The sequence below is a fragment of the Maylandia zebra genome, linkage group LG4 (genome assembly GCF_041146795.1).
Source record: "Maylandia zebra isolate NMK-2024a linkage group LG4, Mzebra_GT3a, whole genome shotgun sequence".
NCBI lineage: Eukaryota > Metazoa > Chordata > Actinopteri > Cichliformes > Cichlidae > Maylandia > Maylandia zebra.
The window spans coordinates 5,072,833-5,090,919 of record NC_135170.1 but is presented as its reverse complement, the minus strand read 5'-3'; the positions used below and the strand labels follow the sequence as shown (position 1 = coordinate 5,090,919).

The following is an 18,087-nucleotide window of genomic DNA, read 5'->3' as shown; positions in this document are numbered from 1 at the left end:
AGGTTTAATAGGCAGATAGTGGGGGATATTGCTCCTGTTAATTGTGTGTGTCCAAGGTTTATTGAAGGGAATGTCATCAAGTTGATGTGTTGGAATCAATATGTGTGGCATAGTTGCAGTTTAGTGTTTGGATTTTGTAATGTTTTGAAAAAAATGGAGACACGCCAATTAATACAATGTGGTGATGCAGATGGAAAGAAAAGACAGCTTCAAACAGAACGTCACACTAAGATTAATAAAATTAAAAAGGTCATAAAGGTTAAAGAATTAAAGCAATCTGAAGATAATGTTTCCACTGTTCAGGCTCAGTTAGAGAATTTGTCTGTGTTGCTTAATGAGGCAACTCGTCTGCATGAAACCTTGCTTCCTTTGCTTCCTCAAGAGGAGCAAGAAAAACAAACTGCTTGGTTTATAAGTGTGCAAGCACATAATACTGAGTTTATGGAAGAGATAAAGAAATTGCTTCATGATGCAAAGGGAAACCTGAAGAGTAGAAATCAGGTGTCTGAGCTTGATTTGCCACATTTAAATCCACCTGGTGTTGAGTCTTCTGATGTATTACCTGCTGGAAATGGTTCTGGTGCTTCTAGGCACGCCGGGAATGTTGGTAAAGGTGCTGCGATAGATGATGTTAATCCAAGTGATAACGTCTCTAATGTTGCAAGCAGAAGTTGTAGGAAAAGTAAATCATCACTCAGTGGCTCAATGGTTTCATCTGCCTTGTCAGCACACATAACGGCAGAGGCTGACATGGCTGCCCTTCTTGTTCGACAGAGGTTGTTGAAAGAAAAGCATGCTTTGGAAGAACAAGAAACACAGCCTAAGAAAAGAAAGGAGCTGCTTGACTGAAATAGCAGCCTCAGCAGCAAAGGTGAATGTTTTAAAAGCTTCTGAAATGTCCCGAGTCTCAAGTGCTGTTAATGGTAAATCTGATGGAATGAATTCGTATTTAGAACGAGAGCAGGGGCGTTTAGTCGTTTTTAAATCCCAATGCTCCGACGTTCAAGCCTGTGTTACCAGAGCAACCATATCAGGGTGTCGATGCAAGTGATCATCAAGCACATGTATTGGATGTGAGGCCCGAGGTTAAAAATACTTCTCAGCCTAAGGTTGTTTCGTTGGAACAGTCGGAGACGAAGTTATATCAAGTATTTCCAGGTGCAGTTTCGACTACTCGGATGATGTCGCAGTCTCACGCACAATCGAAACCTCTTACACATACAGTGCAAGGTGGTGAGGGTTATGATCATCTAGTCAGTTTTGAAGAAACAAAATGAAATGACAACTTTACTGGCTGAGCAGCAGTCTCTGTTTTTGCTACCAAGTCGTGACATTCAGTTATTTGATGGCGATCCTTTGCAATATCAAACATTTATGAGAGCTTTTGAGCACATGGTGGAGAGTCAAGCTCACAGTGCTAAGATTTGTTTATATTTTCTCGTGCAATACACTAGAGGCCATCCCAGAGAAATGGTCCGAAGCTGTCAGTATATGCCTGTTGAGTATGGATATGCTAAAGCTAAATCTTTGCTCCAAGAGAACTTTGGCAATTCGCTGAAAATTGCTGCTGCCTACATTGAAAGGGTCAGTAAATGGCCACCTATAAAATCTGATGATGTGAAGGCTTTGCAGGAATATGGGTTTTTATTAAGGCAATGTTGTAATGCAATGGGAGATGTTGAGTCCTTGCATGAGTTGGATGTCTCTGCTAATATGCAAGCAGTTATAAAAAAAAAAAAAGTTACCCTATAAGCTCAGGGATAAATGGAGGAATGTTGTCTGCGATCTGCAGGAGAGGTTTCAACGTAAAGTGGTTTTTAGCAATGTTGAGTTTGTTGAAAGGCAAGTTAAGATCGCAAGTGACCCATTGTTTGGAGATATACATGATCCTCCGACAGCCACCAGAAAAGAGGAGAGGAATGGTAAGTCTCAGTTTTACCCTAAGGCTAAGCGGAGTAGTTTTGCTACTACAGTGGCCAAGGTGGAAGGGAAGATTGAGGTGAGAGAGTGGTTCAGTTGTGACCAAGGTTTGCTTGTTTTGTGGAGCAGGGCATATGTTGGATTTGTGTCCTTCATTTGAAAGAAAGTTACACTGTGAAAGATTATCTTTTTTGAAAGAGAATGGCGTGTGTTATGGTTGTCTGCGCATTGGGCACAGAAGCAAGGACTGTAGGAAACGTCTCTTGTGTAAAGTCTGTAAACAGAAACACCCCACACTCTTACATATTCACTCCAAGCGGAGGGAAAGTGTTGCAGTGCAAACTATAGGAGGGGGAGAACCACCAGATGAAGGTCCTTCATGTGCTGTGCAAAGCAGTGGTGTTACTGGGGCCAGTGAGTAAAATAGTGCTCTGTCCATAATACCCGTTAGAGTGAAGGCCAAGAAAGGTAATCAGTCACTGATAACCTATGCTTTCCTAGATCCTGGGAGCCCAGCTTCATTTTGTACTGAAGGGCTCATGAATAGGCTGAATCTTTCAGGAAGGAAAACTGGCATTCTTTTGCGGACAATGGGTCAGGAGAAAATGGTCAGTAGTTATGTTGTTTCAGATTTTGAAGTAGCTGGTTTGGATTTAGATCACTACTGTGACTTGCCTGACTTATTTACTCAGAAAAGCATGCCTGTTCATCAATGTAATATTCCTCGACAGGAAGATCTCGATAGATGGCCACATTTGCGCTATATTAAGCAGGGCTCTAGACTAACTTTTTGCCATGGGCGTACCGGTACGCCTAACTTTTTAAAGTTAGGCGTACCGGTACAAAAGTTAGGCGCACACAAATTTTATAATTGATATAATATGTGTTTTTCTGGATACACTGTGCTTTTTCAGCATTCAAAGATTGATGACACCGTGTCAGAGCACTGGCTATGAATTTCAGAAGGATCAGGCCTTAACAGAAAAGTTAGCAATAGTTCTTTTCCTATTACAGCTACATCCACTTCTGTCGTGCCTAGGCTGCTCACTAGGGCTGGGTATCATCACTGATCTCTATAATCCATTCGATTCCGGTTTTCAAAGTCCCGATTCGATTCAACTTAGCCTCAGACAGTCAGAAATATTATAATTCTGATCATTTATCAGTACTGACTTTATCAGAATTGTGAACATCACAGCAGATGCCTTTGTGTGAAAGTAACTGAGAATAAAACACAGAAAAACATGAAGGAGATTTTCCTGGTCTGGCTTTTTATAGCAGATAACCTTAAAAATATTCTACAATGTTCTGCATATAAAGTTTAAATTTCTTCAGTATTGAACAACAGAAAAAACAGGCTTTCTTGTCCGAGGTCATTTAAGTGACAAAAAGAAAAAGACAGCAGCCACAGCGCTGTAAACAACGGTAGACTGGTGGGTAATAAGTGAATGAATAACTCAGAAAACAGAGATTGGAGACGGGAAACTGTTCTTGAAGTACAGAGAGAGATAGAGAGAGAGCTAGCTGTGCATGAAGTGTGATTTTTTTTTTTTTTTTTTTTTTTTTTTTTTTTTTTTTTTTTGAAACGATGATTTATTGATTTTGTCAGAACAACACGAACAGCAACAAGTCAGCACAGCCAAGCACAAAAAAAAAAAAAAACAAAGCAAATGCAGGTATATGAGTTACCAGTACACACGCCTGGGACAAAATATGTAAAGCGTTTTACATTCGAAGTCAAGGGAAACAATAAAAAAAAAAAAAAAAAAAAAAAAAAAAAAGGGGGGGGGGGGGAAACACAGACATTAATCAGTGTGTTTAAAAACAAACTGCGAGTCCCCTTTATGTAATAGCACAGTAAGGTCATGAGGTAGGTGATCAAGCAGAGGCTGCCATATGCTACAGAATGCATTACAATTGCCCTTTATGATGGCACTGAGGCGCTCCATCGGCAGCACCCTGAGCAGTTCTCTGTACCACTGTGTAACAGTAGGGGGCCGTCTCTGAATCCATTGAAACAGTACACATCGCCTCGCCAAATGTAAAAGTTTACTTAACAAAAGCATCTGTACAGAAGACAGAGAGAGCCCTTCTATAGATAGACCCAGAACGAACAGCATAGGGTTCAGTGGGATCGTTCGGTGGAAAATAGAGCAAAGCTCTATAGCAATATTCTTCCAAAATCTAGTAATTAAAGGACATTGCCATATGCAGTGGTAATAGGTCCCTACAGCCGTATTGCACTTCACACAACGAGCAGAAATCTGAGGGTGAATTTTATTGAGGAACTCCGGCGTACGCTGTAGTCTATGTAAGATTCTGTACTGGCTTTCCTTTAGTCTGTTACAGGGAAACAATTTCATGGCAGATCTGAAAGTTTTGGACCATGCTTCCGCACCAACCTGAGCTTCGAGGTCGGTTTCCCACCGAACCCTGGCCTTATCAGTGGTTATAAAGTTCAAAGACAACAATTTCCCATAACAAAGAGAAATAAATTTCTTTTTTGTAGTCATTTCCTCGTTAACTTTGAGAAGAAAGCTTTCAACAGGGTTCAAAACTGGTTGATTGGCTGGAAATTTAAGGGAGTTCACATAATGCCTTACTTGCAGGAATCCAAAGAAGTGTTTCTGTGGTAAATTATACTTAACTTGAACTTGATTAAAGGCCATAAAACTACCCCTTTCGAACAGATCACAAATAAATCTTATACCTTTAGAATACCAATCATCAAATATATTAATGCCAATACCCGGGGGGAAAGCTTTATTCCTAGTTAGAGGCTGCAGTGCACTAGAGAAACCTCTTCTTCCGACGTGGGCAGTAATATTACGCCAAACCTTTAAAGTGGGCATCAAGACGGAATTAGTTCTGACACCAAGAGGGAGGTCCGCCAGGTCAGTGGATAAGAGACTAAGAGGTGAGAGAGGGTCACAGCACCAGGCATCTACCGATGGTTCGCCCCGGTGAAGGAAGGAATGTAACCACCCTGAGATTATTTGTGCATGGCAAGCCCAGTAGTAATATAAAAAGTTAGGCAGTGCCTGACCCCCCTCATCCGTGGGCAGTTGTAAAATCTGTATCTTTAGTCTAGATTTCTTCCCACGCCATATGAATTTAGAAAGACATCCCTCAATCTCTATGAATGTTTTTCTGTTGATCCTGAGAGGCAACATTTGAATGGGGTATAATATTCTGGGTAGCACATTCATCTTGATTAAACTTATTCTACCCGTCCAAGACAGGGGGAGGTCAAACCACCTATTGAGGTCATTCTTGATTGAGGCCACAATCGGCTTGAAGTTCAACTTGTACAACTCCGCTGTGTCTGCGGACACCCTGATACCTAAATATGTGAAACCTGTGGTCGACCACCTGAAAGGGAAATTAGGAGGAGCGTCCCACCTCCCCCCGTCACCCAGTGGCAAAGCTTCAGATTTATCATAATTTATCTTATACCCTGAGAAGAGGCCAAATTGGTTGATGATATGTGTCAGTGCAGGAATAGAAGTTTCTGGCTTAGTGAGAAAGAGCAACACGTCATCTGCATAAAGGGAAATCCTGTATTCAGTATTCGACAAGGTCACCCCACAGATCTCAGGATCAGTTCTTATAGCCTCTGCCAGTGGCTCCAAAGCAAGTGCAAACAACAGGGGAGAGAGGGGGCATCCTTGCCGCGTTCCCCTACCCAGTGGGAAGACATCCGAGACCGAGCCATTAACCAAGACCCTTGCAGCTGGGGCCCCATACAGCAGTTTGACCCACTTGACAAATTCAGATCCCAAACCAAACCTGTCCAAAACATCAAATAGATACTCCCACTCCACCCGATCAAATGCTTTCTCAGCATCCAAAGAGATCGCAAGAGCCCTATAATTGGCGTTCTGAGAGAACTGCGCAACATTTATGAGTCGGTGGACATTGGAGCGGGAGTATCTATCCTTGACGAATCCCGTCTGGTCAGGCTTTATCAGAACCGGCAGAACCTCCTCCAAACGTCTGGATAAAATTTTGGACAGAATCTTACAATCCACACTAAGTAGACTTATAGGTCTGTAGGATGTACACAGATCCGCGGGTTTATCCTTCTTTAAGATCAGGGATATATGGGCAAGGTTTAGGGTGGGTGGAAGCACGCCCCTCTCAAGATGAAGTGTGATTTTAATAGTCGTGGAAGCAAAACAGCAAAATTCATGACGACATTGATCAAATGTGAAGCGCAGTTTGCTGCTTCTTTTGCTGCTGGCTCGGTGGATTTTGGTTGGAGAGACAAAACCTGCAGCTCAGAATCGGCGCAAAAAGACGTAAACACAGCGCGGACCGGACGCATCGGGATCGCTGAGCTCCGACAGCGTGTCCGTCTACGGGCCGTCGGGTGAGAAAGCCGAGAAAGACAAAGCTGATTCTGATGCGTCGGGTCTGTGTTTACGTCTTTGTGTGGAGTCCGTGTACCTGCTCTCATCTGCTGTTTGGTTGTTGTTGAAATGGTTTTGTGAGCTTTAATTCTGAGAATCTGGCGTTTCTGGCAAAACACGGTTATATTTAAAAGTCGATTCAGGATATAATGAATTGATGTCGCTTTAGTCAAGCTACTCACCTCCCACTTCCACCTGCACTTCCACGATAGGGGCATAATGTGTGTCTGTTGTTGACCACAGGGAAGGTTGCAGATTTTTTTTAAATTTTTTTTATTTATTTATTTATTTTTTGCTACCCGAACAGTTGGTTGCACAGGTGCAACCAAATGTATATATATTTTTAGTCGCACCACTGAAAAATTTGGTCTCACTCTAGAGCCCTGTTAAGATACTGGAGATAAATTCCGGGGTAGACCTGTTGATCGGGACCAATGTGCCCAAGGCTTTAGAGCCATGGGAGGTTGTTAGAAGTCAGGATGGAGGTCCCTATGCAGTAAAAACTATGCTGGGTTGGACGGTGAATGGTCCTCTCAGAGAGGATCATAAGACTGACATTTTTGATGTGAGTTTCAATAGGATTTCCGTGGCAAGATTGGATGAGCTGTGGGAACGTCAAATGAAGGCTGATTTTCCAGAATGTATTCAGGATGAGCAATTTGCTTTGTCTAGAGAAGATCAGCAGTTTATGAAGTCAGTGATGGACTCTTAAATTGGTTGATGGTCATTAGACCATTGGTTTACCTTTTAGGTGCAATCAGGTAAAAATGGATGATTCCTGGTTGTCATGGCCAAAGTTTCTTGCTGAACCAGAAATTAATTGGCCAGTGAACCTTGATTTTGGAAAGATCTCTTTAAATGATCCAGAGATTAAAATGGCCATTTTAGTTCATGCTGTTGATGCAAATGTACGGTGGCCCTGAGAGGCCAAACGGACTGCAACTTCAGAAACCGCTTGCAAGAAGAAAACCGCTTGCAAGAAGAAAAACGCTGCAAAAGCACACACAACACAATGGAAATAGGAAAAAAGACAACGGAAATGTTTCTGGGGAGACAATAACCGGACGGACCAGTTGCACGAACCAGAACATGCTAACAAGACGCATCGAACCATATAGAGAGCTCAGATGATGAAGAACAGTATTGGTCTCAGAGAGTGAGGCACCACCACTGTCAGCCTCAAGGGGATTTAATGGTGTCTGCACCTGCTACTGAACTGGACCAGGACCTTCAGCGAAAGAGCACGGAGCTTAGAGTGGATACTGAAGAGTTTCAAGTAGAAATGGTGAATGGACAAGGTAACGCTGAACATGACACCTCAGCATCATCAGACACTGTTGCTTCGCCAGGTCAGCCCAGTGAAATGAACCCAGAACTGTCGGAACCGCAGCCGAGAAGATCTCAGAGGGACAGATGTCCACGGAAAATATTGACTTATGATGCGTTTGGCCAACCAGTTCAAAGAGCAATTGGTCACAGTGTTAACCCATTGTATGCCAGTGCAGCAGCACCGCCATTCTATGACCAGTTTGGAGTACCTTGGCCTGCTCTACAAATGCCTTACTATGCAGCTTATGTGCCAGTTAGTTATTATTGAACTGTGAAAGAGTTTTTTTTTTAATTTAAATGATGTTATTTTTCAAAAATGTATGGGGACTTACAAGGCCTTACCAGTATGGTGACACAAGTATTTGATACTTTTGGGGATGGTAGCGTAAGACATTGGATCGTTATGTTTGATGAGGTTAATTGTGATTAAATGGTTACTATCTAAGTTGATAAGCTCCGGAGCACATGATAAAGTGATAGTAATGTCTTAGAGGGTAATAATCAGAATCAGAATGGGGTTTATTGCCAAATGTTGAGCAGGTTTACAACATTAGGAAATTGCTGCGGTGCTTGTATGTGGACTGTTGGAAACAACTCAGCATTGTTATAAGCCGATGCTTATCTGGTAAGAGAGTAACATGCGATTCTGTCACCTGAGGTCCAATAGTGCATCGTGAAAGTGATCTTAAAGCACTGCTAAACCCTATTCCGACTTACGCCATCTCTACGTTGTCACAAGGAAAAGAGAAGTATAGTTGTTTATTTTTGTTTCTTATTGTCATGTTTCCTCAATGTTGGGACAACATTTATTTAGCAGGGGAGGAATGTAGCACTTGGTTAAGTGTAAAGCTAAAATATGTCCAAAACATTGCATAAATCTGTTGGTATTTGTGTTATTCAACTATATGTTTGGATTTTTGGCTGCTACATGTTTTTCCACCAGTAGGGGGCAGTCACGAAAAAAGAAACTATGTTCGAAAAAGGAAAAGAAGAAGAGTGTATTCTTGGGCTCTGTATGTGAAAGCCACGGTTCTGAAGTACCCAAATAAACTCGGTTCTGCTGTTTACACCAAGTTGTCCTGGAGTGGTGTAACACGTTCACACTAGAGCGCGTTTGCTGTCGCATTTTATTTGTAGTGTGAACAAGCAGACAAAAAAATCGGATTTGATCAAACAATCGGAATTGAGCATTAAGACCTGCAGTGTGAATGTAGCCTTCGTCTCCTACATGGTAAGTATGATGTAATTATTGCTCTAAAATAATTAGGGGCCGGTATGTAGGAGCCATATGAGTTGTTCCTTTTTGACTAAGTGGGTTGGTTTAAATGGACTCACTGTATTGGTGCATGGGTGTGGGGCGTGTCTCATGGGTGTGGTAGATGATAAATGTGGTTGCACTCGCCTGTTCACGGCACCTGATGTTGATGAGCAGAAAGGTAGGATGAGCATGAGGCAAAACTTTCTGTTGACTGCAGCTTGAATGATTTTGATGTATTTTGACTGGAACTTGATGGTTTATGTATATTTGTTCACTAATTGATGCCATAGGCCAAACTGTAAGTTGGCATTGTAATTAGTGCAGTTATTGGTAGGGTTGCCAACCGTCCCTTAAAATACGGAATCGTCCCGTATTTCGAAACAAAAGTACACGTCCCGTATTGAGCTAATAAGGGACGCACTTTGTCCCGTAATACAGTGAGAATCAAAAGTAGTCTATAACTTTTAATGGAATTAACGCTTTGTTTGAAAACATAATTCCCAGCCCCTCTCCTGCTTTGTGACCAATGAGCTGACAGCACACTGACGAGTATGACAATTCAGATTACCACTCATCTCATTGGTCGAGGAAAGGTCGCTTACGGAGAAAATACCGGAAGACAACAGATGACCACAACAAGAAGCATGGCCAACAGGGGAACAAACGCAGACACTGCGGTGCAAGTCTCGGACGACAGTACACCTAAAGCTGGGCAGACACTGCGATTTTTTTTTTTTTTTTTTTTTTTTTTTTTTTTTTTCAGTCACGTTATTCAGCTCCTGCTCAAACTGCACGATTGACTCGCAGTTGGTAGGTCACGATGCAGGTCTCACACTATACCGCCCGATGCTCTGATGCGACCTGAGTGCTCACACTGTGCCTCCATAACATGAAGGTTATAACAGAAAATCTGTCGCTCCCCCTCTCTGTCTTTCACTCACACAGACACACCACCACCATCAACTTTGCTAAATTGCTAATGAAAAACATGATCAGGCAGCTGTGATTGAGCAGCAATGTAGATCCAACTATTTTCACGGTTGTTGTGTTCGTGATAATTTTGTGATGCCACATCGAAAAGGCTCGGATGAGCTTTCCAAAGTTCTACAAGTTGTGCCTCCATCGCTTGTGTCCAGATCACACGCTGCACAGCCGTGCTGCTCCATCTTTTACACCAACGTTTACGTGTTTGCGCGCGAGCAGTGTGAGCGGCTGTGGTGACACCCTCACGAGCGATTGATGATCGGGAGCTGGTCGTGAGGTGTTAATCACTTCTCGTTACCCCACGTATACTACACGACGCACGATGAAGGCCAAAATCGGTCCGATCACTCAAAAATCGGCTCAAAATGGGCCTAAAACTGTGTAAGCCCAGCATTAGAGCAGCAATGTTTGTTCCCCTCAGAGAAAGGGAAGAATGGGGAAAAGGAAAACACCTGGCTGGAAAACGTTAATATGGGCATGTGCAGTGAATATCAGCGCTATGTGGCCAGAAGTGTGATAATATAATTTATTTTGTGTAATAAACAACTGCAAGGATAGATGATTACAACAAATTGATGACTAATACATAAAAGTAATACATAGATGAATAATGATGATGAGTTATGATGCATAATCATGGGAACAAGTGGGTTTACAAACAGGAGCAGCTGATTAGCATTAGAAAAGCTGAAATAATACCTCAGCTGAAGCCAATTGTACTAAATGCACTAAATGTGCACTGTTACAAGAATATTTTTCTTTCTATTGTTTTCTATTATTTTAAGTTAAGCAGGACAGAGTTCTTTTAAAGAAAGATTTACTTATATTCTCAAAAGTTAAGCATGACAGGCTTCTGTTTAAGAAAGAGACCTGTTTTATGTGTTAATGTTGTCATTTTGAGCTAAAAATAAATGGCTAAATGATCATTTGTTTCACATGTGTATTCTTTGTGATATGAACACATCTACTTAAATCAAATTCAAGTCAAATGGTTAAAAAAATAATTTCACACGCAAAAAAAGAGCTAGAAAATTCACCACACTGGGAAGGGTGAAGACAACTGGGTCGCCCGGCCCTGGCCACGAGGTGTCCCTTATTTATTTTTCAGGGAGTTGGCAACCCTAGTTATTGGTGAGTTGCAGTTATTTGTTTGTGCATTTGTTTAATAGTTAATCCCATGTGCTGATTTATATATTGGACAGTTGCATGTGGAATAAAAGGAGCAAATGGTACAGAAGTGTATTTTATCAGTTTGTTGTTGCGAGTCATCTGTGTCCTCATGTTTAGCCTGCCGCGGCCATTGGTTGAAGGAGCTGCAACACTACATATGAAATATGGTTAATTCAAAACAAGAACGTCAACTAAGAAAATGGACAAATGGTGTTCTCACCCACTTTGTCACAATGAGATTTGAAAATCATTGTATTTTGCCTTTAGATTTATTAACAAAATTGGATTTGGGTTTGTATCTATAATCGTTATTAACTCATTCACTGCCAGCCATTTTCAAATGGCTGGCAGTGAAACACAACAAGACTTGCACCACATTTTTGTCTCACTGCGCAATCCCATACGTGCTCAAACCCTGCACCTCCTTGCAGGTCTACTTTTACTGCTGGTGGGCTTCAGTTCAACTTACGTTGACTGCCATTGACGTCTATGGACGTCAATGGCAGTGAATGAGTTAATAATAATTTAAATGATAAAATAATGGAGGAAACAAACTGTGTGGTGTGCAGAAACAATAAAGATAGACTTTAGTCAAAACCCTGACAGTGAGGAAATTTGCAGCACAGACGGATCAGTGATACTAAATAAAACAAACACATTAACATGTGGTGCTGTGGTTCACTGTAATGAATGCCTTTGATCTGTCAATACTTTGTGCTGATAAATCACTGCTTACAGAGACAGATGTCAGAGCTAATTAACACTTTTGAAGTGGGAGCAATGGATCACTTTATTATACTGAGAAAACTACAAGTAACCAGTATTTTCACAACAGCAGCATGACGAAGTCCAGGTGCTGGTTTTCCAGTGTGTGCGTCTGATGGCCCAAAGCTGACTCAGAGCTATAACACCATCCATGGCTGCAGCATGGAACAGATGTGGGTGTGACATCTCCCAGAGGAGTCCAAATCGTCATCAAACAGCCCTACAGAGACAAAAACGTGAAAATATAAACAACCAGACTATCAGCAGAGATTTAACTACTTTAAGACCTCTGTGAAAATCATTTACAGTATATATCACAGAATTTAAGGCCTTTATAATCAGAGCATACAGAGAAAAGTACTGAGCTGAATCAATTTCAGTTTTCGTTTCTCATGATATATATTGTATTAACAATTAAATTTCATTATCTGTGTCTTTGCCACACAGGTGTAGATACTGTAGGTTCAGTGAATTCTTACATTGCACTGATTAGAATATACTGGACATTCAAAGCTAAGATTCAGCGCACCGTGTTAGAGGCTGGGATTTGATGAATTCATCATATATACAACCTTTGATCATCGTTTATGTCCAGTTGAGAATGAATCTGTGCATTCACATATTAAATGAACTGAAATCAGTAGTGTGATCTCCAGTCTTGATATATTAAATGTGAGAACTGACAGATGTTGTTTTAATCAGCCTGTCTCAGTTGTTTTAACTCTTAAGTATCACAAAGTAATGTGGTAACATCTGGACTGACGAGTTTACTGTCAGCATTTTAATCGCTAGTTTAAAGGCTGTAGGCTGCAGCTGTTGCTCTAACGCTGTATAAATGTAACAGGCCTCAGTGCTGGTTCTTAGGGTTGCCAACTCCCTGAAAAATAAGGGACACCTCGTGGCCAGGGCCGGGCGACCCAGTTGTCTTCACCCTTCCCAGTGTGGTGAATTTTCTAGCTCTTTTTTTGTGTGTGAAATTATTTTTTTAACCATTTGACTTGAAGTTGATTTAAGTAGATGCATATTCTATTCTTTGTGATATGAACACATGTGAAACAAATGATCATTTAGCCATTTATTTTTAGCTCAAAATGACAACATTAACACAGTAAAACAGGTCTCCTTCTTAAACAGAAGCCTGTCATGCTTAACTTTTGAGAATATAAGTAAATCTTTCTTTAAAAGAACTCTGTCCTGCTTAACTTAAAATAATAGAAAACAATAGAAAGAAAAATATTCTTGTAACAGTGCACATTTAGTGCATTTAGTACAATTGGCTTCAGTTGAGGTATTATTTCAGCTTTTCTAATGCTAATCAGCTGCTCCCGTTTGTAAACCCGCTTGTTCCCATGATTATGCATCATAACTCATCATCATTATTCATCTATGTATTACTTTTATGTATTAGTCATCTATTTGTTGTAATCATCTATCCTTGCAGTTGTTTATTACACAAAATAAATTATATTATCACACTTCTGGCCACATAGCGCTGATATTCACTGCACATGCCCATATTAACGTTTTCCAGCCAGGTGTTTTCCTTTTCCCATTCTTCCCTTTCTCTGAGGGGAACAAACATTGCTGCTCTAATGCTGGGCTTACACTGTGCGGTTTTAGGCCCATTTTGAGCCGATTTTTGAGTGATCGGACAGATTTTGGCCTTCATCGTGCGTCGTGTAGTATACGTGGGGTAACGAGAAGCGATTAACACCTCGAGCAGCTCCCGATCATCAATCGCTCGTGAGGGTGTCACCACAGCCGCTCACACTGCTCACGCGCAAACACGTAAACGTTGGTGTAAAAGACGGAGCAGCACAGCAGTGCAGCCTGTGATCTGGACACAAGCGATGGAGGCACAACTTGTAGAACTTTGGAAAGCTCATCCAAGCCTTTTCGATGTGGCATCACAAAATTATCACGACCACAACAACCGTGAAAATAGTTGGATCTACACTGCTGCTCAATCACAGCTGCCTGATCATGTTTTTCATTAGCAATTTAGCAAAGTTGATGGTGGTGGTGTGTCTGTGTGAGTGAAAGACAGACGGAGAGAGCGCGACAGATTTTCTGTTATAACCTTCATGTTATGGAGGCACAGTGTGAGCACTCAGGTCGCATCAGAGCATCGGTGAGAGTGTGAGACCTGCATCGTGACCTACCAACTTCTAACCTCTGCGAGTCAATCGTGCAGTTTGAGCAGGAGCTGAATAACGTGACTGAAAAAAATCGCACAGTGTCTGCCCAGCTTTAGGTGTACTGTCGTCCGAGACTTGCATCGCAGTGTCGGCATTTGTTTCCCTGTTGGCCATGCTTCTTGTTGTGGTCATCTGTTGTCTTCCGGTATTTTCTCCGCAAGCGACCTTTCCTCGACCAATGAGATGAGCGGTAATCTGAATTGTCATACTCGAATTGTCATAAGTGTGCTGTCAGCTCATTGGTCACAAATCAGGAGAGGGGCTGGGAATTATGTTTTCAAACAAAGCGTTAATTCCATTAAAAGTTATAGACTACTTTTGATTCTCACTGTATTACGGGACAAAGTGCGTCCCTTATTAGCTCAATACGGGACGTGTTCTTTTGTTTCGAAATACGGGACGATTCTGTATTTTAAGGGACGGTTGGCAACCCTACGGGTTCTAATAGACTGAGCTGCTTCCAGCTTTATTTGTGAAGAGCACAGCAGCTTAGAGAACACGTAGCGAGCTCGTACAGCTGCGACGTAAAACTTTCACGAGCTAAGATGACCTTAAAATAACGGGGCTACGTGCGGTGATGCTAGCGTTAGCCATGTTAGCACGTTACCTTCACAGGTGGTCAGACAGGCACTCAGTCAGAGGTTGTGCTCTCCGTTTCGCTGCAGGGTCCCTCCCGAGGCTGAACGGCCTTTGTACAAGCACACACGCTTCTTAGCAGGGTGAAGCTATGAGCTAGAAAAATCCAGGCTGGCAGACAGCCTGTGTCTGACCAACCAATCTCCTTTGAATAGCAGCAGGATTTTTAAAATGAAGTTGTTAATCCAACTGCTAATCCACATGTTAATCCCTGAGCGAACAGGAAAGGGAAATGGATTTTGAAATGCAGTTTATTAAAGTGCAATTCAAAAAAAGGTTTTTGAAATGAAGACTTAAAAAGCATTTTAAAAATCAGTTTATTAAATTGGAATTCAAAAATGAATTTACAAATGCAGATTTTATTCTACAATTCATTATTTAAGCACGAATTTTTTTTTTTTTTTTATTTCGATGCGCGTGGCTCTTGTGGTCCTCCATACCAGCTCAATAGGGGACCCGGGGTTTAAGGCTCATTAGAGCCACCGAGAACATCGGACTCCCGGAACATTGTTTTCAGACCTCCGTGGTCTTTCGCTACTTGGGTTAAGCACAATATATAAGTCACAAAAATGTTATTGTTTGGCTTTTTTCAGTGTTTTATTTGTCCTTGATTAAATCGGTTTTGCTGAAATTAAAGTTCCAGTTTTCACACAGCTGAATAAACGTCAAACAGAAAACTGATTGAACTGAAGTGTGAGATGGACTCCAATGTCCTGTTATATTTTAGGGAGCAAGGAGCAGATGGCTGCCTTTAATAAACTCCTGAAGGCTGAACGGTCCCATTTCATAGCCTCGCACTTCCGGTCCTCTTGGTCTGCGATTTATAAGAGAAAAGGCTTGAAAGCACTCTCCACCTGTGAGCAAAAACAAACCCCACCCCCCTCTGCCTTTCCTATTCGTCCAAAAAAGTACCATGTCGACCAATCAAAAAATGATATGGCAATGTGGCATTTAGTTGTTTAGGAAGGGGGAAGTTTTAGGAGTTATGGCGGTGTTTTGAGATGTGAGAGATTTGCGACGTTTGGCGCAAATCTTGTGTAGTTAGTGTGTAGTGTAGTCAATAGTGTTGTGTGTGTCAGAACAATGAGGCGACTGCTGAGTGTTACAGGTGTTACAGCAGTGATACATCTGCTGCTGTCAGGCCTGCAGGTATCAGGCTGTTGGTCTCCTTCATCTCATAGTGGACAGGAATTATTTTTTTGGAGTGGCACAAATAATTTGTGTGGCATCAGATTTGATGCAGAACAGCTGTTCTGTAAATAGTTTGAAATGTTTATTTAAAAAACGCCTTGGCTGCATTTTAAAAAAAAAAAAAAAAAAGCTGCAAAAAACTTTGTTTGCCAAACTGAGTTACTTTTTTGAAGAAGTAACTATATAATTAATTGCCCACCATTGGTCATTATATACTGTATTTTGCCGACAGAGTTACAGACTCATAATACAAGTCAGAGCAAAAAAACAGAAAGTTGTGTTTTCAAAATTGGAGTTCAAGTTATTTTTACTTCCAATAGTGTTAACATGCTACAGGTCATGAACAAGATTTATTTAAATTTTCATTGTAAGTGGGCTAAAGCAGTTAATTAAAAGTCATCTAACATAAATGTAAATGCTGTAATTTGATTATTTTAATAAACCATGAAACTTCGATGGATTCGATGCCAGCATGACCACAGTGCACACGTCTGATGTCGCTCACAGTGGTCCAAGAGATCGCTCAGGGAGTTTGTGTGTTCGCTCAGACACGTGAAAAATTAGAGGGAACATTGACCACAACATAACCTAACAGACCTACACCTTAGTTGACAGATATGTTTTGTCTAGGGTTTATTTCTGGGATTTCGTTTTATTTTTTTAAATCTTCTGTGTGTCTGTGTCCATAATATACCTTTCTCCTGCTTTTTTTGTTTCACTGTAGTTTGCAAAGATCACAGAGGGAATCATGACGTCACACGGCTGTTTTCTCTGCCTGTTGCTTTTTAGTGTGAGTGTTCTCTTTGCAGTTTTACTCTATTTGCTTTTATATAAGTGCTGTAAAATGTGCTCTTGGTGATCCGAACTTAATAGTTTCGAGAGGAGCGCGAATGTTTTTAGTTTTAATGTTTTGTTGATTACTGTAACTTCTGGTTTTATTAAAAAGCTATGAGACCTAAAGTACTCATTTGTCATTTTTTTTTGGTAGCCTGTCCTCCTTAAATTTAGGTCTGCATTAGTTTAGTTTATATAGTGTTATACAAGTTATGTTCATTATATGGTGGTAATTCTGTCCGTCAAATTAAACAACGTTTTGTCTACCAGGTAATCCTGATCGAGCCATCAGAAGCAGGTTGTATGGACCACTTCACAAAAGAAGACTGGGTAACAAAAAATGTTATTTTCCCTAATTATTAAATTTCTTAATAGGCTGATCTCTAATGCTGGATGACAAGGGTGTTAAGATAAAAGGTAATATGAGGATGATGTAAATCAGGCCCCAAAACAACAAATATTCAAAGACTGTAATGAGTGTTTACTTCTGCTTAACTGCATTATGCTGTTGTCTACATCTTAGGAGCTAATAAGCTACTTTAAAAGTGGTCCCATATTTAAATGGTCTGTAAAGAAAGTGTGGAAGTCTGCGTCTGTTTCAGTGTGAAACACACAGAGCTCAAAGTTAAGTTTTTACTTGTTGTCAGTGATGGAAAAAATACATTTTTAAGGACTTGTGGTGAGCACAAGGTCAGAGATTGTAAGCTTTGTATGCAATCTGTTGAGAATATAAAACAAGGGTTTGGTGTCATTATAGCTTGTACATTACTTTCCCAAAAAAAGTTTAGTTAAAGATATATGATACAAAAACTTCCTGGTGCCTTTGGTGACATTTTTTTGTTTCCATTTTCTTGTAATTCTGAATGATTACATTTTTATTTAAAACAATGAAATGACAGACAAAGCCAACAATCAGATTTGGGTGTTGGGATCAGGTTCTAGACAACCAGCAGCCCTCTGGGGGCCTCCAACCCCAGCAGATTTGTGTTTTAGCAGCCAATATATTTCACTCTCTTTGGATTTTTGCAGTTTCAGTTGTGATGATCACTCACTAAAAATAAACATAACTATTGATGTATTTTGCTTCTTTACCATTTCTCTATGTTTAGAATACAACTACACTACACAGGCTGCCAGAGAATATTACCGTCAAAATAATGAACAAGTCTGAGGTAACTTTGTGAAACATTGTTTAAAAACTAGAAAATGTCCAAATGTATTTAAGTTTATGTTGGAGTGACTTATATTTGGTTAATGATAAATGTGCCCTTTCATTGCAGGACATCATTGTATGTAGTTTAACGGAAGCCAAAGACTGTGATAACAAAAAAGAAGAAACCTGCTTTCTACGGGACTGTTTTAAGGACGAGAATAACATGGCAAGGAAACA

The 18,087-nt window shown here is 40.8% G+C and overlaps 1 protein-coding gene across 6 annotated transcripts in view; it reads left to right on the top strand.

The window, feature by feature from the left end:
* The window catches only part of LOC101463900 (uncharacterized), a 62,879-nt gene that overhangs the window by 25,678 nt on the left and 19,114 nt on the right, over nt 1–18,087 (top strand). For 4 of the 6 annotated variants that reach the window (XR_013098242.1, XM_012924416.4, XM_014411072.3 and 1 more), the window contains exons 2-5: nt 16,588–16,653; nt 16,968–17,027; nt 17,807–17,869; nt 17,978–18,076. Coding sequence is in view for 5 of the 6 variants with exons in the window: in XM_012924416.4 (XP_012779870.1) it covers nt 16,588–16,653; nt 16,968–17,027; nt 17,807–17,869; nt 17,978–18,076 (288 nt within the window). In the remaining variant the exon portion in view is untranslated. Of the gene's footprint in view, nt 1–2,460; nt 2,529–9,028; nt 9,098–16,587; nt 16,654–16,967; nt 17,028–17,806; nt 17,870–17,977; nt 18,077–18,087 lie in introns of those variants that run through there. The other 2 variants (XM_014411075.4, XM_014411076.3) reach the window with 2 other exon arrangements.